The sequence below is a fragment of the Leucopleurus acutus genome, assembly GCF_964270905.1.
Source record: "Leucopleurus acutus genome assembly, chromosome: 2".
Lineage (NCBI taxonomy): Eukaryota > Metazoa > Chordata > Mammalia > Artiodactyla > Delphinidae > Leucopleurus > Leucopleurus acutus.
Window position 1 is genome coordinate 140,249,352 of NC_139143.1, and position 26,699 is coordinate 140,276,050.

Below are 26,699 nucleotides of genomic sequence, written 5' to 3' on the forward strand. Positions count from 1 at the left end.
GACAATATCAAGAACTTTAAGATTTATATAATTACGATTTAATTATCAGACTAATTGTCTGACGTGAAATCAGAAGAGGATTCCTCTCTTAAAACACTGGTGTAACTGAACATTTCCTTCCTAACTTACCGTGTTCTTCAATTTTCTTAAAACAAACTTTCTCATATCAGAAATCTACACTAGTTCTTAACTAGTATAGTTCTGGGCTGTCTCGTGAGTGTTACAGAAGCCCTAGTTCTATCCTAGAACTACTCCATCAGAAGCTTATGAGTAGTGTTCAAGGCTGTTTCATTTTAAAAGTTCTGTTAGTGACTCCTACTCCCTCAGCTGCTTATGGTTAGTGTTCAGGGCTGTTCCTTTTTAAAAGTTCCATTAGTGATCCTGAACATAGAAAGTGGCAAGGACTGTGACTTTTTACATCACACCATCTTGTGAAAGAATGTGTAAGACATTAACTGTGTAGTTTATTAGTTGACAGGTACTCTTTATTTGTTGAAGTAGTGTATAACAGTGTTATTCCAAGAGTTATCTATTCTTTGGAATTATATTTCATATTCTTAATATCAAGAATGTCCTTTAACAAGTCATAATCGATCATTTACCAATTTAATATATTTAAAGTGAAAATATGACCAAGTTTTTTGTGTGCCCAAAGCCTCACCTTAAGTTCTCCAGTTTTGGATTCCATAGTTATATGTCTAAAGGGTATCTAGGTATGACAATTTAGATGGACTAAGCACAATTTCTCCTATTTGAAATACAATTTCTTCACCTCCAAATGTCAGAAAGTATTATTAAAGGTAATTATGCATGTTTATTCTCTTCTATGTATATATATGTGTGTATAGTATGTGTATATACACACACTTTTTTAAAAGAGAATCCAGCTATATTTATGGTAAAAAATATGCAAGTAAAAAAATCCTCAAGCATTTGTATACACAGTTGTTAAGCAGTTTAAATTTTATTGACCTCCTGGTTTTTTTAAAAAAGTTAAATTTAAGGTCACACCTCTAAGTTCGATGCATTATATACAGATCGTGCAGAGTATGACTATGAAGAGATACAAATTAGTCCACACTGAAAAAGATTTACTAGGGTACAGAATCATTTTCATAAATACATATAAAATTCTTGTGAAGATAGAAGAGGACTGACTCTTCACGTTTTCTGAGACGCTTTTCAAAGTGATTGAAGGCACAAAATGTGCACTATTGTGAATACATACACGTGCCTCTAATACAGCCCATCCAAGATCTGGCTTTATGACTTACAAAACTAAATGTACTGAAATGAGATTCTGCTTCTTAGCTGAAAAACCACAGAACCTATAAACATCATGTAGGTAAGTACTCCAAAATATGGAGATACAAATACAAGCACTTTATTTGAAAAAGCAAACACAAAAGATAGGTGTAAATTCAAAGTGTTTAAATGCTTCCATTTTGAATAATTCAGTTAAGAACCTATACAAGTTTGTTCCCAGAAGCTAATGCATCAATCACTAGTCTCCACTAAGGAAAATGAATTCTAAAAATTAACATGGATTTCAATAACTCAAATTTTTACTATTTATATAAAAACCCAGAGAAACCAATAATATCCAATAGCTTCAAGAGATAAGCTAAAGACTTTTTGATGTAATCAATTTACCGATGTTTGTCCAGGTCTGTTTAATATATACACAAGGAAAATACACTCACTCTATAATTTCTTATAAAATAGCAAGTAAGGAGTAGATGTAGGAGATGTAGAAGGGGAAAGAGAATTTAAAAAGTCCTTCTCTTCAGTAACTTTCACTTCAGAATCATCAAAAAGCAACCACTTCCCCTCATACTCCTTTAAGCTTTGCACTACATATGAAATTTTGTTTTCAAAACCACTCATGTTAATGCCTGTTTGGTCATTGGATTCCTTGTTTCTATCAGATTCATGGGTCCCATTAGTATTGTTAGTCTCAGAATTTCTATTTTCAGCAAATGCTGTACTGGCAACTTTATCAGGATTAGATGCTTTGTTGTATAACTCATAATCTGCTTTACTCTTTTGTCCTCCAAGAAGTCCAATAGCTTCTACATTTTTTTTGTTCAAAACTTTACTTGGCTGGGTATTTCCACTGACTCTAATCGACACTTCTTCATCGTCATAGTTTTCAACCACACCCCTTGCTTCCTCCTCATTCAATGGTTCTGGCTTACCTATATCACACATTTGGTCGATCACAAAATTTTCCTTATCTAGTTCTAAACTGTTAAGGTCAGTGACTTTAACAGAAGCAGTATAATGCCCACTACTAATTGTAATGCCACTATGCATCACAACTGCAAATAATCCATAGCTGTCGTTGGTTGGCTTTGTGCTCCATTCTTCTAGTGACAGTTTAAGAGGTGTCAGTAAAGGAGTGTTGATCTTGGAAAGTCCACCACCATAACAATCAAACCTTTGGAAGGGGGGAAAAAAAAGGTTTTCTGGGATTCCACTTCATATATATTCAGTTTTACCCCCAATGTGAAACCAAGTAAGTCTGAATGAACCCTTAATATTTACTGCTCATATGAATAAAACACAAAGTAAAAAACAAGACCCCAATTTTGTATAATACTTACACAAAGAATACTGAAATAAGTACTAATATTCAGGTGCTTCTGTGAAGGATATATGGCACTTCCCCCCTTAATTTTCTTTATTTTCCTAATTTTGTGCAATAAGAAAATAAATGGCATTAAAAAAAACCCACTGATCTTCAAAATCCTTTTCCTTTATACTTAGTAAGTCATTTTAATGTGAAGTCTGTCTCTACAACCAAGATTTGGGGACAAAAAATAAAATTGTACTGTAGCAAAGGAAAAAGCCATTGAAAGAAAGGACCCTGTCATCTTCTGGCATAAGAAAATGTGTGGAGAGCTACTGGTAAGCTCTCGTGGTAATTTCAAACAACTGATTAATATAGAAAGGAATAAAATCTACAATGACATGTATACATGTCAGAAAAAGTCAGACTATCTAAAATGTAACTGGCATTTTAATATTTATTATTGCTTTCAGATATTTAAATTTTCAACTACAGAAGAATCTCTCAAATTGTTCAGACTAGTTTTATTTCCTGGCTTACTTACCTTAAAACTAAAATAATTTTGCTTTTATGCTCACCTCAAAAAAATGTTGACGTATGTATGAAATTTGTTCCCTGCTTTAATCAATTAATTAAAATAATCAAATAAGGAATGAAAATGAAAAATGTGTGAACAAATCATATGCATTCATACCAGAAGGATTTAAACTTGATGCGTTTTTACAGGGAAACTTAAGAAAACAATAAACTTTTCTAAGGCAATATTTGTAAATTACTTCATTTCAGTAGTTTCTATTACACTATTGTACTGTTTCCTTACTATCGTAGCATTTTGAACAAAACTTTAGAATACTCACTCCAAGCCACTAGCAGCAAAGCACTTCAAATGAATAGTTATAACTTCAGGCATTTTGTCAAACAAAAGACTTCGTTCAGCTTCAGTATAATGATGGCAATTTTCACAGAAATATTTATCTTCTCCTACAATCCTCTCCACTGAAGCGAACTGTGAAATTGCCCATCTCAGGGTCTTCATTTCTGTTTTTGGCTCTGGAGAAACTACACAAGAGAATCCTGTCACTCACAAATGAAAAATCTCTCAGAAATTAAAAACTTAAGCCACAAATTTTTATGTTCAGAATTAGCATACAATTTTAATTGACTAATCCTCCCCAAATAATAACTAAAGAGATTTCTTTTTTTTAGTTTCACAAACTTGTAAGTTCATCGACAGTGCACATACCTCTAAATATTTATATCTGGTCAGCCAAAAAATATTGAGGTCACGGACAGCAAAATCAATATAAGCCCTACCCTCTGACTCCATGTGAGAAAGACTTTATATTTAATAGTCAATTTACATTATCTGAACAAGTAAACCAGTCTCATGATCACTTCCCATGGCATTACTACACTTTTTGTGGTTTATACAAGAAAAAACACTGGCTCAAATATGGAGTTAACAAAAATATCCTCAGTAGCTCTGAGATTCAGGTACCCAAAAATTAACTTGGTAAAGCATTTCATTTTCCCATTATAACATACTCTACACATCAAAATAAAGATGCCAGGGCTTCCCTGGTGGTGCAGTGGTTCAGAGTCCGCCTGCCGATGCAGGGGACACGGGTTCGTGCTCCAGTCCAGGAGGATCCCACATGCCGCGGAGCGGCTGGGCCCGTGAGCCATGGCCGCTGAGCCTGCGTGTCCGGAGCCTGTGCTCCACGAAGGGAGAGGCCACAACAGTGAGAGGCCCGCGTACAGCAAAAAAAATTAAAAGTAAAAAAATAACGATGCCAGAATTTTCCAAATGCTAATAACTATTGACAAGTGTAGCTATACAGGCAGAAAGATTTTATTATACCAAAGACATAAAAGTTTTTTCTTAATAACTATACAAGCTACTTATTAGACTGTGTTTTGTTGAGGAAAACTCTAATTATTCCATAGTCCATGCAAGCCTCCAATTTTGCTTACTTTCAGAACTCTCCTCTACTTTGGAAAGCTCATCTTCTTGCACTGGTACACTGATGTCTTGAAAATCTTCTCTTCTTTCTGTTAAACTTTCACATTCTAAGCAACGAGTTCTTAATACCAGCTGACCTTGAAATAATTTCTCCACTAGCTCAAAACCAATTTGCTCTGCACCTAAAACAAAAAAAGGAAAACACAAATCTATACAGACGAATTTTTCAGTACAGCCCAAATAACCATTATTCCATTTAAAGTATATCATGGCTAAAAGGCTGATTTTCATATCTCAAACTTGTTTATTGGCATTAAGAGGTGACTTATTCATGAAATATAAACTCCCTGTAAAGATAATTTTGAATATTAATTACTGTTATCTCTAAAAAAAGACAGTTTCAACACATGTGTGTCTTCTTAACTCCCTTCCTAAAGATACCCCAAAGGATGAAATTTAGTCATGTAAGTTCTACAAATTTTCCCTGAGATCTGTGTGAACCTAAGCAGAAATCCAGTATGGTATAACTATTTAGCAAATGCAATTTTTCATGAATAGTGTTTATGTCAAATACTGTATATATAAAGGGGTAAAATATTCTCTTGCCATTAAGATGAACTCTCCTAGTTTATAAACATAAATTACTATTACCTTAAAATTAGTGAGATTTATACACACAAAAAATACATGTAAGTGTAGTGCTTGAAACACCAGTTCACATTGTGTTAAATTTTTCTTAAAACTTTAGCCAGATAGTATACTGTATATGGATCTAAGAAGAGAAAATTCAATTCTGCAGCTGTTAATCCTACCTATCAATGTCCAAGAATAAATTATACTGACCTTTGTTTATGGGCTTAACTTCATTAGCAGGCATAACATTATTCCTTGGAGATTCAAGTCCACAACCATTAGCTGTATTATCATTCTCATACTTCCCCAAATCCTCTTCAAGATCATATTCATTTTCTTTACATTGTCCTTTGGATTCTTGGTTTGTTGTTATTTTACCCAGACTACAGAATTTAGAAATAATGCTGGGTTGCTTAGCTGCAGACTTGAACCAGTTTATTTTAACTCTTGATTTCTTTTGTGAGGGTCTTGCACTCTCATTTTCAGAAATGTACTTGGGGATTATTTTAGCAGGAATATCTAATGAATCAATTGTAGCTTTTCTTTTTGATCTGGTTTGTCTCTGGTTTTCTTCCAAAGACTGGTGTTCCTTAGAGACTTTAACTTTTTTCTTCATGGTACCAAATTCAGTGTCACGTTTTCTTTTCCCATTTACTTTTGGCAATTTTTCTTTATAGTCTTCACAATGCCTCATACTGTCCATCTCCATGCTGTTATTACCACTCATTTCCTCTTTCTGATGTTTTTCTTCTACCTTAGTAGATAACTCTGCCACATTTTTTACTTCTTTTTTTAGGAGTTGGCATGTTTCTTGAATGTTTCCCAAAATACACTGTAATACTTCCTGTGCATCATGCTGTAGATATCCTTCATACATAGGGTTGAGTTCCCTATAAATAAAAATTGCCATTTCATCTATTCCAGTTTTGAAGATATAATACCAAAACAAAAACCACCTCTCCATACAGAAATGAATTCATTTATGGGGATATCATAAATTATTTGAAAGTCCAAAAACATTTTAATTCAGCTACTGATTTGAAACTCCTTACCTAAACGTGTAACTAAAAACAAACTTAACCTGATTTTCATTATCGTAAATACTCTGATCTTCTAAATATTATTGTTAATAGCTAATACGTATACAGTATTTACTGTGTACCATGCTTTATGCAAAATGCCATATATATATAATTTTTTTTTGGCCTTGCCACATGGCATGTGGGATCTTACTTCTCCGACCAGGGATCGAAGCCCAGCCCTCAACAGTGAAAGCACAGAGTCTTAACCACTGGACTACCAGGGAATTCCCTCAAAATACTTTTTATATTATTTGTATAATTCTCACAATAACCTTATGAGGTAAGTACCACATCACCACTATTTACAGATAACTCGCTCAAGGTCACAGAGATGCAGAAGTCAGGATTCAAACCTGCTCCTGGACACCACGCTACACTGCCTCTTAACAAATGTATGGCAATGTGTTACATCTAGGTCTATTCCTAACCTAAACGATTAAATAATTTTTTAAAGACTTAAACCCTGTAGTATTTTGGATAAGGCTATTCTGTATATAGGATAAAGTTTCATTTTTTAAGATAATACTACAAAGAAATCTAATCCAGTTAACTAATATTTCTCTTCTAAGTACATACAACAAAAATAGAATACTTGGAATTTACAGTTCTTTTATATAACGTATTTTGAATATAGACCTATAATTCCTATCTGAAATCCTTAGGACCAAATGTGTTTGGTAATTCAGGAATTTTCAGATTAAAAAAGAATCTGGCACATAGGTAAAATATGTATCACCAACATAATAGGGGCAGTATCCCATAATTACACACATTACTACTTCTACAGAAAAGAGTATCAATATTCACATTGCAGATAAATATGAATAAAGACTATAAACAGCCTCACACAAATTCAGATTTAATGAATTTAGTACCAACTGTGAGAAAAAGTTTCCAGTCTTTGGAGCCGCTGGGATATTAAGGACTGTAGATCTGTAGTGTCTATTTTCCTTGCCCTTTATTCCCCCCATTTGTTCACATGTCACTCTCCTCCAAAGAGAGAATGAGCTAAACTGGAATCCTAAAATTATATAATAGACTATACCTGAGTGTGTTAAGTAGTCGCCTTGGCTGAGTAGCAAGTTCATCAGTATATTTCTCTGGATTTAAGAGAAAACTAGCCTGAAGCTGTTCGACTGAAATGATCAAGGACTGTAAGCTGCATATTAGTTCATAACTTGCTGAAGAATCTTCTTTGCAACTTCCCTGTCAAGAAACACACGAACATTTTAATTTTTGAACAAATTAAGTACCTTCCCCCTTCTTTTTCTCACTAGACAACACTAGCTTTTCTAAATCTAATTTCTAACACTAATTTTCTGGAGGTATACAAAATAAACTTAAAAAAATTTTAAGCATATTTTTGGTTACTTTCTATTATGTGGGTTATAATGGTTTTCTAATTACATAAGTCAAAGGTTTCTTTAAATTTATTTAAATAGTAAAAGTGAGTCAACTTGAAAACAGCAGATAAATAACGGGGTAAAAGGGTACGATATGTTGTGACAGTGGTGTGTGTGACAATGTTTACTGGTAAACAGTAAATTAGAGGACTGGAGAAAACACTATAAAAGGGGGTAATCAAGTTAGCTACTTACCCCACAAGAATGAAAAATAATTGCCAATGAGAAATTTAATTCTCAGATGTAATTTGTTAAGAGAAATAATCTTTGTCATTCTCCTCCCAAATCCTCTCTGTATTTATTACTTTTTCATTTCTAAGCAAGTGAATTTCCATTAATTTTATTTTTTACCTTATCTTTTGGACTGGCTTCATCTTTTAGGGCTTCTTTCTTCCTTGAAATAATATTAAATAAGTGCTTCACTCCAGATTTAAAACCAGGACAAAAATATAATACCTATAAAGTGAGATTGTCTTGAGTATTTACTGAACAAACAATATACCTAAAATCATTAAAACACTATCATGCTTTTTGTAGAGTATATTCATATGTGCATTACTTAAAATTCTGAGATTAAGATGTGTGTCAAAAATTGTTCTCTATTTCATTACAGTAGCCTGCTATCTTCCCTCAGTGCAACAAAGCACTGAGCCTGATCAGATACAACACAAAACAGATATAGTTCCAAGGGTTACAATACATATCACCATAGAATCAGGAATCGGACAGAAAAACTAAAAGTTTGGTATCTTCAATTTAATCAACATCTACTCAATTTTGCTATCCCAATTTTATTTAATATATCATTTTCTCTTATCTCAACGAAAATCTGTAATGTGCAATTTAGAATCATGATTATTTTACTCCATTCTGGTTTATTTACAAAGACAAAGACAGTATTATGGACAACTGAAATCCTCCAATAACCTGAATTCTCAGAAAATATTAAGTGTTACATCATTCTTTGCCTACTAAAGTTTTATTATATAGAAAAATTGTCAACTTACCTGAAGTATACTATTAAGATAACAAGTATTGCCAAGATTATTCAGTCCCACAAACGGTAACAAGTTTTCTCTCTTCTCACAGTTGACAGGGGAGGACTGTGCTGCAGGAACAACTTGATCACTATTAAGTACAAAGAGAAAGGGATAAGGAAGTAGAATTCAAGTGGAAATATTACTTCCCTAGATTTAGTCTTTTCCCAAAAGTTGTATGATCCGAAAAGTATATGGATTTTATTCAGATGGCATTTTAAGACAATTAATCTGTACAGGTGCAAAAACTGCTATACACCCAGAATAAAAGTTTTACAAGCACTTTAAAAATACTACACTCAACAAGCTTCAAAACAATTCCATTAAAGGACTGTTAATCCCATTTTACAGAGCAGAAAGTTGCAGAATTGGTACTATGATTTGTTAAGCCAACAGGACATTTTAATCAAGTAGTTTAACTCTGAATAGAAACCTGGGAATAACCTGAATATGACAATATTTGGGAGAGGCTGCACTATCTAAGTCAGATTCTGTTCACAAAAGATTAAGAGGAAACAGAGTCTATGAAGATACTTATACAGCTGCTCCTCACTTAAACATGAATTGTTCAAGTTTATAACTCTTTTACCTCAGTTTAACAAACAGTCCTCACAGCATTTTTATTTATTTTACAGCTACTAGCTATAACTCTAATACCTCAAGGTATTTATAGGCACGAATGCTGGTAAGCAAAAGGTTCTCACACAATCTCCTAAACTGATTATTGGTAAATATTAGGAAATTATACAGGGGAGCAAATCTACATTAGTCATATAGCAGAGTGCCTATGTGCTGAATACGGAGCAAGTATAGACTCCAACTAGAGCAACTATTGGTGGAATAAAGCATTCCATTTTGTTCTGATTTCTTTTCAGTCACTGAAGGATTTATTTGTATCAAAAGCATTTCTTATTTTTAAGTTTATTTTAAATATAATTTGCAATTGTACACCAACAGGTTTGAGAATTCATATACTAGGTATGACTGCAAAGACAAAGTTTATGTCAGGTAACTGTCCCCCATGAATTTCTTTACCCTGACATAAAGTGTGTTGCACTAAAATCAAATTTAAATTGAAAAATAATTTTAGTCAATTAGTATTTCTCGAAGTTAGCCTAATCGGCTGAGCACAATTTAAATGAGTTATAATGTGAACTGTGATGTGATCCCTGTGGGGAACCACCAGTTTTATCCTGTTTCTACTATTACACACTGCTAGACTTGTCTCCCTAATGTGTGCTTTTTTATCTCCCGCTATGGACTATCAGGTCAGAATGACTGCAGATATCAATCCAAGTTCACTGCTTTTTCACTGATGCGGAATCTTAAAAAGTACAGAAATATACTGAAAATAACATACATTTCAGATCCTCTATATTCAGAAGTTTTTTCTTCATTTTCTTGAGAATCTGTGAAATCCAAGGCTCTCTTGGTTTCCTTTTTCTGAAAAAACTTCAAGGAAAGTCTGTTTTTTTTTGATGGACTACCTCTTGAAAGCCCATTACTTTCACTAGGTATGACACCGGGCATTTTCTCTTCAAATCCCAAGGAGTTGACAAGAATTAATTTATACAGGGACCTTGTAATCACCAATCATATCTGTTAATCAGAGAAAAGATTATTAGTTTTCAGTTATCGGCTGTAGGCAATAAAATCATCATTTCTGAAAACAAATTTACCAAGGAATGGTATTAATTAGAACTTTGTATTTGAAAATCTAATGCCTGCCAATAACAGGCAGTCAATGTTTTATTGCTTATATGAAGGAGTTGCCATTTGTCCTTAACTTTCTCAAACAACAACAAAAAAAGACACTGAACATTTACTAGCCTGCTATTAGATTAAGGGTCACATCACAAAATACCCCATTTTAGTAGTAGACCCCATTTTACTGGTAGTAGTAGTAGTAATGGTAAAGTAGTATCATCAAGGGGTAAAAACTTTATTATTAGTTCATTCAGGAAACACTGAGCAACTATCATCTCTAATTCTGAAGTACAAGGTGGGAAACAGAGGGATGAATGGGAAATCCAAGGAGTGCTAGAAGTGACTGAGTTCTCCTTCCAAGGTCTTTTCTAGTTATACAAAATAAAGTCTATTTAAAGTATAATCTGCATACAAGGAAAGGCCTAGATCTAGTGTTAAGTTTACACCTAAAAACTTGTGTGAAAAGTAATAAGCTATAAACAAAGTTGGGATAATGGTGTAAAAAATTGCTGCACTTTGTGTATATCAAATTCTTATGCACTAGAAACCAAAATATACTGACTTTCCAAACTTCTTTTAACTACAGAATTTTTTAAGATACTCCTTTAAGTAGGAAAGAAGAAAAGTTTGCCTTGTGCAAACTTTCTTCCCTGTTTTAAAATAAAACTTTTGGACTAAAAAAAAAATGGCTCTATTTGTGGTAGTTATTTTACACTTTAGTCCTATTTTTCATTAGGAAGATATTACTATCTGACTCGAGTATTACCAGAAAATCACCTAAGAGGCCAAAAACTCAGCAATGACTTTAAAATATAATATAGGTAGAGACTAACAGGACGAACTAAATTTCATCCTTAAGCATAAGCGAAAACCTGGCTGCCTCTGAACTGGGAATTCACAACTCTGACAGACACGGCAGTGAAACCACCTTCTTGAGACAACTCAGGAATAACTAGCAAGCCGACCAATTTCCCCATCCCCCCTCCAACTCAATTTACTCTCCTGGCCACTAATGCTACTGATGAAATGCTATCACGAATGATAAACCAGCCTGCACTGAAGTGTCAGGGATCTCTAGGCATTAGCGATTTTTGTAAAAGGTTTTTCCTTGGGAGCCAATTCTAATAAATGATGGAAACTGGATTCTCTAACAGAGTAACCGGACTTAAATAAATATATTAAAAAAAACAATGACCAAGCAGCTGAAATAACTATCAATCCTAATCAATAAACCACCCCTCCGGGCTCCTCAAAGCAATGATTAAACATTAACATTACCTAGAATATAACATTTTACCAGGTGCCGTATCTTCTGCTATACCATTTCTTGCTCCTGGCTGTCCTTATCATTGGGGGTTGTTACATCAAAAATGTTTCTCCCGTAACTCTAAATCAAGTTTCGCAGAAAAAACAATAGAACATTAAATGTTCTTGACAAATGACAGTGTGAACACTAAGTCTCATTAGTTTCAAGTTTTTTCCTCTGTAAGATGGGACGACTCAATCCCAACCTCACGAAAAATGTAAAACAAGAATAACATCCTCGACAAAGGTTTAAGACACGTGCCGTTCTAAATACTTGTAGAAAAAGTAAGTTAAACTGCTCGGTAAAATTTAGCAATCACCGACACAGAACAACGTGAGCGCAAACATTTCTTCTCCTTATCCCGCAAACTCTAGGAACGGAAAAGAAAGTGAGAAGATGACGGGACGGTGATGTTGCCCGTGCCCGTCAAACGCGGCACCGGCCGGGCGGGCGGCGTCTTTAAGCAGAACCACAGCTCGCGGAGTTGGCCTATTTACTCCCAGCCCGCACCTGCCTTGAGTCCCCAGCGGCGGCGGGAGGGGGCGCCGCCCGCTGCGCGGACGGCTTGGCTGGCAGCTGGGCGGGGGCGCAGCACCGAGGGAGCCGGGGTCCTCCCCGCGGCCCCCTCGGAATCCTGCCGAACTTGCCGCGGCGCCCAGGCACCGGCCCCTCCTCCACGGGCCCTCCTTACCTGGTCATGGCCCAGAGCGAGGTCCGCGGCGGTGACGCCGACGAGTCTAACCGGGCTGAGGGCGGGTACGACAGGTGAGCCCCTGCCCCGAGCCTGCGGGGGCCCACGACCCACGGAAAAGCTGGCCGGATCGCCCTCCCCGCAGGGGAGTGACCATTCGCTCTCAAGAGCGGGAACCCGGGCTGCCGCTCGGTCCTGCCTGGCGCCGGCACCGACTACATCCCCGAAGCGGCGCCCACCCGCGCCCGCCCCCGTCCCCGCCCCGGGACGGCAAGGAGCGCCAGAAGCGGCTCCGCTCGCCCGGCACCCGAACCGCTGGGGTCTTCCTCACTCCACCGCCGACGGGAACTTGGCGCGTTTTCCTCAGTCTCAGGACCCTTGTGTTTTAGCCTCCGCCCGCGCCAGCGCTGCGATTGGAGGTGGCGTCCTACGAAAGTGCCGGTTCTAGTCTCCAGGCTGCAGAGACGCGAAAGGCTAGAGCCACCTCACGACCGCCACTAGCCCTCCTGGCACGCACGGGCTCCGGAACCAGCCGGAACGGTAGTTGCCCCAAGCTGGTAACGGATTCTGCAATTTCAAACAGCGCAGGCAGCGTCACGGGCAGCTCACGCGGGTCCTCGCTGAGGGCGCGCGCTAGAAGCTAGAGGCCTGGCTGGCGGGCTCGAGCCTCGCATCCTTTTTTTTTTTTAACCATTCGTGCGCGAGAGTTGAGAAGGTAGCGTACGGGTCGGGAGACGGGACAGAGAGATGGGACGGGCTTCTTGCTCGGGAAGTTACCGCCAGGTGCTCAAATCCACCAATCCGTGATGAACAATCCCCAATCCTGCCCCCCGCAGCCCAGGAGGAGCCAATCAGAAGTACCTAGACAAAAAACCCACCTGAAAGGCAGTCCAGCCAATACCAAAAAGAAGAGAGGACGGCTCCAGCCAATCATTGTTGGACATACAGAGTGTTCCTCAGGCGCGTTTCCCCTCTTTCCGCTCTCATTGGCGCTCGAGTGCGCGCTTTCGCTGCCGACTGTTAAGTCTCGCTCTGCGTTTTGTGAATCCTCGAAGGTAGGACGCCAGCGAGGGTGCGGTTTCCGGAGCGAGGCCTTCACAATAAGTCCCGCCCCCGTTTCATGCGTACACACTCGGGCGGGGTTACCCGGGAGTTAGTTTCGGAAAATGGCAGACCGCCTTGCTAGATCCTCTGCGCTTGAGCTTTCTGTACCGAATCGCAGCCTCAGCCCCCAGGCCATCCAGTAAAAAGAAGCACCGCCATAGATAACAGTCAACTCTCAACCGAATGCTGCGGAGCTGAGGCTCCCTCCTCAGCCCCTCCACGCCTCACTTTCTCGCGTTTACCCCTTCCCCTTCCCGACCGGACAAGGAAATGAAAGAGCATTCTTGGCCCAGCTCTGGCTGGGGGAGCTGCAAGGGGTTCCTGTATGAGCCCTTGCTAACGGGCTCAAAAGCGGCGAGGCAGGCCTCACCTGGTTTCTGCTTCCGTCTGTTGTATACCTACCTCGGTGAGGTGACCTCACAAAGCATAGGTGGCAGTGAAGCACGATAAGTTCAGTCCAAATTCATTTAACCAAGCGTGTTTTGAGGTGCCTAGTGTGTGCCAGGCATTCCCTGCTCCATAGCGGCTTGACATGAGTGACAGGGAGAGGAAATAAGGAGTATGCTCTTTTAGGTACGTAGTCTTGACATTTGAGTAGAGAGCTGAATGAAAGTGCAGCCAGCCTTGGAGGAATCAGGAAGAACGGTCCAGACAGGGAGAAGAGCAAAAGCTACCGAAGTCCTCAAGGTTCACGTGTTTGGTGTTCTGGGAGGAAGCAAGGAGCCAGGGTTGCTTAGACCACAGTGAGTATAGGTGTGATGATTGTGGGAAATGAGATTAGTAACATGGTTGGGGCTCTGATTAAACAGGGTAAGGAGATGGTTGATGGTTTTGAGCTGGGGAGTGGCATAATTTGTAAAGCGGCTGCTTGTGGTGGTAGACTGTTGACCTTCAAAAGTGCAAGCTGTAAGATCTCCTAGGAGGCTATTCCAGCAGCCCAGGGAATAAATTAGGGTGGCCTGGAATAAGGTGGTAGCAGTGGAAATGTTGAGAACGGGTAGGATTCAGGATGTATTTTGAAGTAAGGCCAACAGGATCTGCTGATGGGGGAAAAAAGAGACAAAAAAAGACAAGGATTTTTTTTTTTTTTTTTTTTAACCAAAGCAGTTGGATAGTGGTTTGTCCTCATTACATTGAGGTAATGATGGGCTTGGTGGGAGGGACCATTGTTCTTAGACGTAAAGATTGAGATGCATATTTCACATGCAAGTAGAGATACTGAGCCAATAGATTTCAAGTTTGGAGGTCAGTAGAGAATTGAGATCAGGAGATATAATTTGAGTCACCAAATGGTATTTAGATACACAAGACTTTAAGCAATCACCTAGAATGATATTTATCCTAAAAAAATCTGCAGGGCGTTGATGACCTCTACCCTTGCCAAGCCAGGAATTCTAAACCCAGAAAACTGCTCCTTAATCTACCCATTTTAGAATCAATATCCATCCCAAATGCTCATTTTAATAGAAACTTATAAAGCTCCTGATGACATATTTAAGATCATTTAAAAAGCAAAATGAAGTAACTAGTATTCAAGCAACCAAAATTTAGCCAGGTGGCCATTGTGTATGTTGTTTCAGACATGTTCCTGCATCACAGAGAACTTGAATTTTCTGAACTGTAGCAAACTCAAGGACACATGTTTTCAAAATAATATCTGCTAGCAGTTGCTAGCTGCTACCTTGTGGTCTCAAGTTCTCCCCTAAGCAATCCTTGCTTAACAAGCACCCTTCTTGCCAGCTCAACCAATTGGTAGCCCTGATGGCAGCTGCTATGCTCAGATGTGGCATATTTGCTAGGGTAGACTAATACAGCCCCAGGTATTTGGTACACATCAATGATTTAGTGAATGCATTCTTTTCTGTTCCAATCATAAGAAAAGATCAGAAACAGTTGGCATTCCCATGAAACAGACAGAAGTGTACATTTACAGTTTAGCCCAAGGCTATGTTAACATTCCTGCCCTCTGTCATAAAATAGTCTGGAGAGATCTGGACCTTCTGGACATCCTTCAGAACTTCACATTAATCTATCACATCAATGACATCCTGCTGATTGGGCAGGTTGAGCAAAATATGTTATAACTGTATCAGGATAAAAGGACTAAGAGTGTACATGTGCGGTGGAAGTGCAGAGGAGTGTGCTAAATCCTTACCTTCCGATTGGGAACTCAATAGATGATGGCTAACCGAAATATCAAGAAGTAGAAATATGAACATGTTATCTAGACAGGTGGAGGTAAATACCAAAGAATGAGCTAAAAATTGAAAGTGGCTGCCTTGAGGGAACGGGAAGTCTTGTTGAAACTAGTTAACTCTTCAAATCATGTACAACTTTGAAAAGAGCAAAAAACTTAAATTTTTTAAAAAAGCGTGGTAAATGAACTGTTTTCTGATTTCATCCCCTGGGAAAGGTCAGAACAAACAGGCTCAACAGGAGTGCATTATGTGGGTTTGGGTTGACAATTCTTGCAGCCCTCACCTTCCAGGTACAAGGTAAAGGAAGGCTCAGTGTGTGAATCCTTGGCCTTTATCCAGCATCTTTAGTAATCGCAAAAAGCAATCAACCTCAAAACAGCTGGTAAACCTCCAACCAGTAGTTAAATTTAAATTTAAAATACTCAAGTTAAAGTCTATTTAAAAGGTAAAATCCACTTGGCTTCAGAATTTTAAACCCTCTTCCACAACCTAAAGCCCCAGGGTCAGGTGGGAGGTCCTCCCATACCTATGAAAGGAATGCCTTGCCCCACTTCCTTAATGTTTGGTAGTAATTTAGTAGATGAATGTCCGGTAAGTGGGTGGGTGCTGAGGAGGTGGCAGGAAGATTCATGAGCCTATTTATATTTCATGGGAAGAGAGTCTTGTCTTTCTCATGCCACTAAGATTCTCTTATCTTTTGTATGTTTAACCCATCCTGTAAACAGCCCTACATGTAAACTTCAACAACAACATTTTTCCTTCTCTGAATAAAATTTGCTTGAATAAAGTACTAAGTATTTGAAGGGAAAATAAGTTCTAATTCTTTTCTTTTGAGTATAATTATGGACACATGGCTTTTTACAGTCTTTTATTAAATTAAGCATAATTTTTATTTCCTTTTTGAAGCAAAACCTGTCACATTTTTAACCTATGTGGACTCTTTTTAAACTGACTTCCAGGTCCTCTCAACATTCCCAAAATCATCCTTACCTCCTGGAAAATTCCAGGTCCCTCTTTAAAAGTATTTTCTAACTAACTTGAATATACCATATAATACATTGTTTTACCACAATATTATTAAAGGTTTATAAGCTTTAATTTTTTAAAAAAATATTATTATGTCCTAAACTATTCACCATACATTATTTTACCATTTCATTTCCGGCTTTGAAAAGAGTCCATGTATTTTTCAATCAGACAAGAATACAGGTGGTTCTAACGTGGAGAATGTATGATAACTGTGATGTAGTTTCCCCTTCTTTCAAACCAGCTAATTTGGAATTAGATTTTTTTTTTTTTTTTTTTGCGGTACGCGGGCCTCTCACTGCTGCAGCCTCTCCCGTTGCGGAGCACAGGTTCCGGACGCGCAGGCTCAGCGGCCATGGCTCACGGGCCCAGCCGCTCCGCGGCATGTGCGATCTTCCCGGATCGGGGCACGAACCCGTGTCCCCCGCATCGGCAGGCGGAATCCCAACCACTGCGCCACCAGGGAGGCCCTTGGAATTAGATTTTAAACAGCCCTTGGTATGGCACCACCCCAAAACTTGGTGGCCTAAAATAACAACTTATTTCTCACCATTTTATGGCTTGGACATTGGCTCTCCTGCTGTGTTCTCTTGGTGGCTGCACTCAGCTGATCAGTCGACTGGGGGCTGGGCCCAGCGGGCCCCGTGGGCCGCCCACTGCCTGTGGTCGCTTCTCCTCAAAGAGGCTGCATGGGGCTTCCCCGTTAGGCGTCTACAGCGGCGTTCCAAGAGGGTAGGACCCAGTGTGCAAGCGTGTTAACAAGCCTCTGCCTGTATTACTGCATTATACTCCCTTTGACCAAAGCAAATCCCAAGACCAAGCCCAAAGTCAGTGTAGGGCAGGTCTTCACAAGGGCATGGATATGGGTGGGGAACCTGAATCTTTGGGGTCATTAATGTTACAGTCTACTCCACTCTTCTGTGAATATTACCTTAAAGTATAAATCCTACTTCATGGATGTATCAGACAGACGACCTAATATTGACACAGAATTTTATATTAGGTTTGGTCTAAATGTCCCCTTAACTATAGGTGGTTTTTATATACAAATATATATTTCCTAGTGTCATTTTAAATCTTTTATCTAAAGCAGTTCATTGTTGAACATTACCTTTAAAAAGTCTTTATACATAGATGTGTGTGTGTGTGTGTGTGTGTGTGTGTGTGTGTGTATTTCATCTACAGCCCCAAAAGCCAATTAAGAATTTTAAAAGTAATTTAATTTTTTTAACATCTTTATTGGGGTATAATTGGTTTACAATGGTGTGTTAGTTTCTGCTTTATAACAAAGTGAATCAGTTATACATATACATATGTTCCCATACCTCTTCCATCTTGCGTCTCCCTCCCTCCCACCCTCCCTATCCCACCCCTCCAGGCGGTCACAAAGCACCGAGCCTATATCCCTGTGCCATTCGGCTGCTTCCCACTAGCTATCTACCTTACGTTTGTTAGTGTGTATATGTCCATGACTCTCTCTCGCACTGTCACAGCTCACCCTTCCCCCTCCCCATATCCTCAAGTCCATTCTCCAGTAGGTCTGTGTCTTTATTCTTGTCTTACCCCTAGGTTCTTCATGACATTTTTTTTTCTTAAATTCCATATATATGTGTTAGCATACGGTATTTGTCTTTTTCTTTCTGACTTACTTCACTCTGTATGACAGACTCTAGGTCTATCCACCTCATTACAAATAGCCCCATTTCGTTTCTTTTTATGGCTGAGTAATATTCCATTGTATATATGTGCCACATCTTCTTTATCCATTCATCCGATGATGAACACTTAGGTTGTTTCCATCTCCAGGCTATTGTAAATAGAGCTGCAATGAACATTTTGGTACATGACTCTTTTTGAATTTTGGTTTTTTCAGGGTATATGCCCAGTAGTGGGATTGCTGGGTCATATGGTAGTTCTATTTGTAGTTTTTTAAGGAACCTCCATACTGTTCTCCATAGTGGCTGTACCAATTCACATTCCCACCAGCAGTGCAACAGTGTTCCCTTTTCTCCACACCCTCTCCAGCATTTATTGTTTCTAGATTTTTTGATGATGGCCATTCTGACTGGTGTGAGGTGATATGTCATTGTAGTTTTGATTTGCGTTTCTCTGATGATTAATGATGTTGAGCATTCTTTCATGTGTTTGTTGGCAGTCTGTATATCTTCTTTGGAGAAATGTCTATTTAGGTCTTCTGCCCATTTTTGGATTGGGTTGTTTGTTTTTTTGTTATTGAGCTGCATGAACTGCTTGTAAATTTTGAAGATTAATCCTTTGTCAGTTGCTTCATTTGCAAATATTTTCTCCCATTCTGAGGGTTGTCTTTTGGTCTTGTTTATGGTTTCCTTTGCTGTGCAAAAGCTTTGAAGTTTCATTAGGTCCCATTTGTTTATTTTTGTTTTTATTTCCATTACTCTAGGAGGTGGGTCAGAAAGGATCTTGCTGTGATTTATGTCATAGAGTGTTCTGCCTATGTTTTCCTCTAAGAGTTTGATAGTTTCTGGCCTTACATTTAGGTCTTTAATCCATTTTGAGCTTATTTTTGTGTATGGTGTTAGGGAGTGATCTAATCTCATACTTTTACATGTATCTGTCCAGTTTTCCCAGCACCACTTATTGAAGAGGCTGTCTTTGCTCCACTGTACATTCCTGCCACCTTTATCAAAGATAAGGTGTCCATATGTGCGTGGGTTTATCTCTGGGTTTTCTATCCTGTTCCATTGATCTATCTTTCTGTTTTTGTGCCAGTACCATACTGTCTTGATTACTGTAGCTTTGTTGTATAGTCTGAAGTCAGGGAGCCTGATTCCTCCAGCTCCTTTTTTCATTCTCAAGATTGCTTTGGCTATTCGGGGTCTTTTGTGTTTCCATACAAATTGCGAAATTTTTTGTTCTAGTTCTGTGAAAAATGCCAGTGGTAGTTTGATAGGGATTGCATTGAATCTATAGATTGCTTTGGGTAGTAGAGTTATTTTCACAATGTTGATTCTTCCAATCCAAGAACATCGTATATCTCTCCATCTATTTGTATCATCTTCAATTTCTTTCATCAGTGTCTTATAATTTTCTGCATACAGGTCTTTTGTCTCCTTAGGTAGGTTTATTCCTAGTTATTTTATTCTTTTTGTTGCAATGGTAAATGGGAGTGTTTTCTTGATTTCACTTGCAGATTTTTCATCATTAGTATATAGGAATACCAGAGATTTCTGTGCATTAATTTTGTATCCTGCTACTTTACCAAATTCATTGATTAGCTCTAGTAGTTTCCTGGTAGCATCTTTAGGATTCTCTATGTATAATATCGTGTCATCTGCAAACAGTGACAGCTTTACTTCTTCTTTTCCGATTTGGATTTCTTTTATTTCCTTTTCTTCTCTGATTGCTGTGGCTAAAACTTCCAAAACTATGTTGAATAAAAGTGGTGAGAGTGGGCAACCTTGTCTTGTTCCTGATCTTAGTGGAAATGCTTTCAGTTTTTCACCATTGAGGATGATGTTGGCTGTGGGCTTGTCATATATGGCCTTTATTATGTTGAGGAAAGTTCCCTCTATGCCTACTTTCTGTAGGGTTTTTATCATAAATGGGTGTTGAATTTTGTCAAAAGCTTTCTCTGCATCTATTGAGATGATCATATGGTTTTTCTCCTTCACTTTGTTAATATGGTTTATCACATTGATAGATTTGCATATATTGAAGAATCCTTGCATTCCTGGAATAAACCCCACTTGAACATGGTGTATGATCCTTTTAATGTGCTGTTGGATTCTGTTTGCTAGTATTTTGTTGAGGATTTTTGCATCTATGTTCATCAGTGATCTTGGCCTGTAGTTTTCTTTCTTTGTGACATCCTTGTCTGGTTTTGGTATCAAGGTGATGGTGGCCTCGTAGAAGGAATTTGGGAGTGTTCCTCCCTCTGCTATATTTTGGAAGAGTTTCAGAAAGATAGGTGTTTGCTCTTCTCTAAATGTTTGATAGAATTCGCCTGTGAAGCCATCTGGTCCTGGGCTTTTGTCTGTTGGAAGATTTTTAATCACAGTTTCAATTTCAGTGCTTGTGATTGGTCTGTTCATATTTTCTATTTCTTCCTGATTCAGTCTTGGCAGGTTGTGCATTTCTAAGAATTTGTCCATTTCTTCCAGATTGTTCATTTTATTGGCATAGAGTTGCTTGTAGTAATCTCTCATGATCTTTTTTATTTCTGCAGTGTCAGTTGTTACTTCTCCTTTTTCATTTCTAATTCTATTGATTTGAGTCTTCTCCCTTTTTTTCTTGATGAGTCTGGCTAGTGGTTTATCTATTTTGTTTATCTTCTCAAAGAACCAGCTTTTAGTTTTATTGATCTTTGTTATTGTTTCCTTCATTTATTTTTCATTTATTTCTGATCTGATTTTTATGATTTCTTTCCTTCTGCTAGCTTTGGAGTTTTTTTGTTCTTCTTTCTCTAATTACTTGAGGTGCAAGGTTAGGTTGTTTATTCGAGATGTTTCCTGCTTCTTAAGGTGGGCTTGTATTGTTATAAACTTCCCCCTTAGAACTGCTTTTGCTGTTTTGGGTCATTGTGTCTCCATTGTCATTTGTTTCTAGGTATTTTTTGATTTCCTCTTTGATTTCTTCAGTGATCACTTCATTATTAAGTAGTGTATTGTTTAGCCGCCATGTGTTTGTATTTTTTACAGATCTTTTCCTGTAATTGATATCTAGTCTCATGGCGTTGTGGTCGGAAAACACACTTGATACAATTTCAATTTTGTTAAATTTACCAAGGCTTGATTTGTGTCCCAAGATATGATCTATCCTGGAGAATGTTCCGTGAGCACTTGAGAAAAATGTATATTCTGTTGTTTTTGGATGGAGTGTCCTATAAATATCAATTAAGTCCATCTTGTTTAATGTATCATTTAAAGCTTGTGTTTCCTTATTTATTTTCATTTTGGATGATCTGTCCATGGGTGAAAGTGGGGTGTTTAAGTCCCCTACTATGAAGGTGTTACTGTCAATTTCCCCTTTTATGGCTGTTAGTATTTGCCTTATGTATTGAGGTGCTCCCATGTTGGATGCATAAATATTTACAATTGTTATATCTTCTTATTGGATCGATCCCTTGATCATTATGTAGTGTCCTTCTTTGTCTCTTCTAATAGTCCTTATTTTAAAGTCTATTTTGTCTGATATGAGAATTGCTACTCCAGCTTTCTTTTGGTTTCCATTTGCATGGAATATCTTTTTCCATCCCCTTACTTTCAGTCTGTATGTGTCTCTAGGTCTGAAGTGGGTCTCTTGTAGACAGCATATATAAGGGTCTTGTTTTTGTATCCATTCAGCCAATCTGTGTCTTTTGGTGGGAGCATTTAGTCCATTTACATTTAAGGTAATTAGCGATATGTATGTTCCTATTCCCATTTTCTTAATTGTTTTGGGTTCATTATTATAGGTCTTTTCCTTCTCTTGTGTTTCTTGCCTAGAGAAGTTCCTTTAGCATTTGTTGTAAAGCTGGTTTGGTGGTGCTGAACTCTCTCAGCTTTTGCTTGTCTGTAGAGGTTTTAATTTCTCCATCAAATCTGAATGAGATCCTTGCTGGGTAGAGTAATCTTGGTTGCAGATTTTTCTCTTTCATCACTTTAAATATGTCCTGCCAGTCCCTTCTGGCTTGTAGGGTTTCTGCTGAGAGATCAGCTGTTAACCTGATGGGGATTCCCTTGTGTGTTATTTGTTGTTTTTCCCTTGCTGCTTTTAATATATTTTCTTTGTATTTAATTTTTGACAGTTTGATTAATATGTGTCTTGGCGTGTTTCTCCTTGGATTTATCCTGTATGGGATTCTCTGTGCTTCCTGGACTTGATTAACTATTTCTTTTCCCATATTAGGGAAGTTTTCAACTATAATCTCTTCAAATAATTTCTCAGTCCCTTTCTTTTTCTCTTCCTCTTCTGGGACCCCTATAATTTGGTGCGTTTAATGTTATCCCAGAGGTCTCTGAGACTGTCCTCAGCTCTTTTCATTCTTTTTTCTTTATTCTGCTCTGCAGTAGTTATTTCCACTATTTTCTCTTCCAGGTCACTTATCCATTCTTCTGCCTCAGTTATTCTGCTATTGATCCCTTCTAGAGTATTTTTAATTTCATTTATTGTGTTGTTCATCGTTGCTTGTTTCATCTTTAGTTCTTCTAGGTCTTTGTTAAATGTTTCTTGCATTTTCTCTATTGTATTTCCAAGATTTTGGATCATCTTTACTATCATTATTCTGAATTCTTTTTCAGGTAGACTATTTCCTCTTCATTTGTTAGGTCTGGTGTGTTTTTATCTTGCTCCTTCAACTGCTGTGTGTTTTTCTGTCTTCTCATTTTGCTTATCTTACTGTGTTTGGGGTCTCCTTTTTGCAGGCTGCAGATTTGTAGTTCCCGTTGTTTTTGGTGTCTGTCCCCAGTGGCTAAGGCTGGTTCAGTGGCTTGTGTAGGCTTCCTGGTGGAGGGCACTAGTGCTTGTGTTCTGGTGGATGAGGCTGGATCTTGTCTTTCTGGTTGGCAGGTCCACATCTGGTGGTGTGTTTTGGGGTGTCTGTGGCCTTATTATGATTTTAGGCAGCCTCTCTTCTAATGGGTGGGGTTGTGTTCCTGTCTTGCTAGTTGTTTGGCATAGGGTGTCCAGGACTGTAGCTTGCTGGTCGTTGAGTAAAGCTGGGTGTTGGTGTTGAGATGGAGATCTCTGGGAGATTTTCGCCATTTGATATTACGTGGAGCTGGGAGGTCTCCTGTGGACCAGTGTTCTGTAGTTGGCTCTCCCACCTCAGAGGCACAGCACTGACTCCTGGCTGCAGCACCAAGAGCCTTTCATCCACATGGGTCAGAATAAAAGGGAGAAAAAGAACAAAGAAAGAAAGAGAGGGAGAGAGAGGGAGAGAGAGAGAGAGAAAGAGAGAGGGAGGGAGGGAGGGAGGGAGGAAGAAAGAGGATAAAGTAAAATAAAGATAAAATAAAATAGTTATTAAAATAAAAAAAATTATTAAGAAAATAATGTTTTTAAAAAGTAAAAAAAAAAACAAAAAACGAACAGACAGAACCCTAGGACAAATGGTGAAAGCAAAGCTATACAGACAAAATCTCACACAGAAACATACACACTCACAAAAAGAGGAAAAGGGGAAAAAAGAATAAATCTTGCTCTCAAAGTCCACTTTGGGATGATTCGTTGTCTATTCAGGTATTCCACAGATGCAGGGTACATCAAGTTGATTGTGGAGCTTTAATCCACTGCTCCTGAGGCTGCTGGGAGAAATCTCCCTTTCTCTTCTTTGTTCGCACAGCTCCCAGGGCTCAGCCTTGGATTTGACCCCACCTCTTCCTGTAGGTCGCCAGAGGGCGTCTGTTCTTCGCTCAGACAGGATGGGGTTAAAGGAGCAGCTGATTCAGGGGCTCTGGATCACTCAGGCCGGCAGGAGGGAGGGGCAGGATGCGGGGCGAGCCTGCGGCAGCAGAGGCCAGCGGGACGTTGCACCAGCCTGAGGCGCGCCGTGCGTTCTCCCGGGGAAGTTGTCCCTGGATCCCGGGACCCTGTTAGTGGCGGGCTGCACGGGCTCCCCAGAAGGGAAGTGCGGATAGTGACCTGTGGTCGCACACAGGTTTCTTGGTGGCAGCAGCAGCAGCCTTAGCGTCTCATGCCCGTCTCTGCAGTCCGCACTGTTATCCGCGGCTCGCGCCTGTCTCTGGAACTCCCTTAAGCAGTGCTCTTAATTCCCTCTCCTCGCACACCAGGAAACAAAGAGGGAAGAAAAAGTCTCTTGCCTCTTCAGCAGGTCCAGACTTTTCCCCCGACTCCCTCCTCGCTAGACGTGGTACACTAACCCCTTTGGGCTGTGTTCACGCTGCCAATCCTCTCCCTGCGATCCGACCGAAGCCTGAGCCTCAGCTCCCAGCCCCCGCCCACCCCGGCGGGTGAGCAGACAAGCCTCTTGGGCTGGTGAGTGCCGGTCGGCACCGATCCTCTGTGTGGGAATCTCTCCCCGCTTTGCCTTCTGCACTCCTGTTGCTGCGCTCTCCTCCGCGGCTTCGAAGCTCCCCTACTCTGCCACTTGCTGTCTCCGCCCGCGAAGGGGCTTCCTAGTGTGTGGAAACTTTTCCTCTTTCACAGCTCCCTCCCACTGGTGCAGGTCCCGTCCCTATTCTTTTGTCTCTGTTTATTCTTTTGCCCTATCCAGGTATGTGGGGACTTTCTTGCCTTTTGGGAAGTCTGAGGTCTTCTGCCAGCGTTCAGTGGGTGTTCTGTAGGAGTTGTTCCACGTGTAGATGTATTTCTGATGTATCTGTGGGGAGGAAGGTGATCTCCGCGTCTTACTCTTCTGCCATCTTCCCCCATCAGCAGTGATGCCATTTTGGATGCTCCAGCACTAGTCATCATCTGACAGGCAACATGAGCCAATGCCGTGTGGAGCAAAAGAACTACCCACCCAAGCTTTGCTCACACTCTTGACCTACAGAATTATGAACAAATAAAATGGTCGTAGTTTTAAGGCATTATGTTTTGGGGTGGTTTTTATATAGCAGGTAAAGGCCTGCCTGAAGAGCAGTGTTTGGCCATACTGTCATCTGTAGTACATGAAAGATAGAAAATATACCTGATAAACTTGTCTTCTTTCTACACTCCATGTCTTTTAATTTCTTCTTTATATTTTTCATAGATTTGACATCCAGTCTGTATTCTGCAACATTTCTTCAGTCTTATCTTTCATTTCATCAATTCTCTCTTTAATTGCATCCAGTCTGCTGTTTACCCTAGCACTGAGTTTTTCATTTCCTTTGTGATATTTTTCCTTTCTTAAAGCTATATGTATATTAATCTGCCTGTATATTTTGTTGATCTTTTGCTCCTTAATCATGTTTTAAATTTATGTTTCACTTATCTAATAAATAAAATATTGTTTAAATATTTTCTATTCCATAATTCCACTATCTGAAACTTTTGTGAGTCTAGTTCTATTGCTTTTTCTCTTTTTTGGTTGGCTCTTGCTCATGACCCTTGCTTTTCTCTTATGTGGTTTTTTTTTGTTTTTGTTTTTGTTTTTGTTTTTGTGGTACGCAGGCCTCTCACTGTTGTGGCTTCCTGGGAATAGCCTTTCCTGTATCCTAGCTTTACCTAGCATGGTCTCTCTGTTGTCGTCTGCCCTGTGTAGCCCCAAGGCTTTATCCCCAGCTCCCTCTGTGCAGTGGCACCCCTGCCCTTGGTCCTTGTATGTCTATAGTATATCTGAAGCCTTTATCATTCACATCCCTCACTTATTTCATCTGCCTTTCCTAACCGCATGTTCCCCTCCCTGGCCTTAAACTCCCAATTTCACCCCTAGCTTCATCAGGTTTCCCTTTCCTTCCCATATTTCATCTAATTATGTAAAGGAGTGAGAGAGTGTGTGTATTAGTATTTTATTGAGTATTTTTAGATGATATCCAGCAGAAGAATTTCAGAATCTCTAGTCTTCCATATTGCCAAAATGGTCTCAAATATCTTTGGAGTCTGTCCCTTTCTCTCTGTCTCCAGGGCCTTAGTTCAGTCTGCACTCTCTACTTGTACACCTTCCTGCCAAGTTTCTTTTATTTAGTCTCCTTCCCACTCCAATCCAGCCTCTCCATTGCCATTAGAGTTGTCTTTCTAACACACATATCTGTACACAGTAATGTCCTAACTCCCATGTATGGCATGCAGAGCCTCCCATTATGTGTGTGTGTGTGTGTGTGTGTGTGTGTGTGTGTGTGTGTTTTCCTGTTTCTCCAGCCTGATATCCCATCAAGTCTCTGTTCCTACCCTACACTCCAAATATAGCAAGTAATTTGCAGTTTCCCAATGGCCTATGCTGTTTCACAAATCTGTCTTTTTCCATGTGAATTCCTTTGCTCAGATATTCTTCTTTGGCCTCTTTTTTTCCCCTCAACACCCTCTTCCCTTGTAAACCTTTAAAACTCCTTCCTTTTTTTTTTTTAAATTTTATTTAT

At 39.2% G+C, this 26,699-nt stretch overlaps 1 protein-coding gene across 2 annotated transcripts; it reads right to left on the reverse strand.

The window, feature by feature from the left end:
• Positions 1-3: 3 nt before the first annotated feature.
• Positions 4-12,753, reverse strand: USP1 (ubiquitin specific peptidase 1). Of its 2 annotated transcripts, XM_082834085.1 has the most exons (10): positions 12,395-12,753; positions 11,676-11,784; positions 10,051-10,289; positions 8,661-8,781; positions 8,005-8,109; positions 7,296-7,456; positions 5,379-6,058; positions 4,547-4,717; positions 3,430-3,631; positions 4-2,440 (listed from the first exon to the last, which is right to left on the reverse strand). In XM_082834085.1, the coding sequence occupies exons 3-10, from the start codon at positions 10,218-10,220 to the stop codon at positions 1,705-1,707; spliced, it is 2,346 nt and encodes a 781-aa protein (XP_082690211.1). In that variant the 5' UTR covers positions 10,221-10,289; positions 11,676-11,784; positions 12,395-12,753; the 3' UTR covers positions 4-1,704. The 2 variants fall into 2 exon arrangements, with proteins under 2 accessions (XP_082690211.1, XP_082690212.1); XM_082834086.1 differs by lacking the exon at positions 11,676-11,784.
• Between the last annotated feature and the right edge of the window lie 13,946 nt (positions 12,754-26,699).

Bases quoted from the DNA above. Each gene is read 5' to 3' on its own strand.
- USP1 (XM_082834086.1), bottom strand. From the start codon at position 10,220: ATGCCCGGTGTCATACCTAGTGAAAGTAATGGGCTTTCAAGAGGTAGT. The intron at 8,110-8,660 runs GTAAGTTGACAA...CTCACTTTATAG, and splicing joins ATCTTAATAGTATACTTCAG to GTATTATATTTTTGTCCTGG. The intron at 4,718-5,378 runs GTCAGTATAATT...TTTTTGTTTTAG, and splicing joins AGTTAAGCCCATAAACAAAG to GTGCAGAGCAAATTGGTTTT.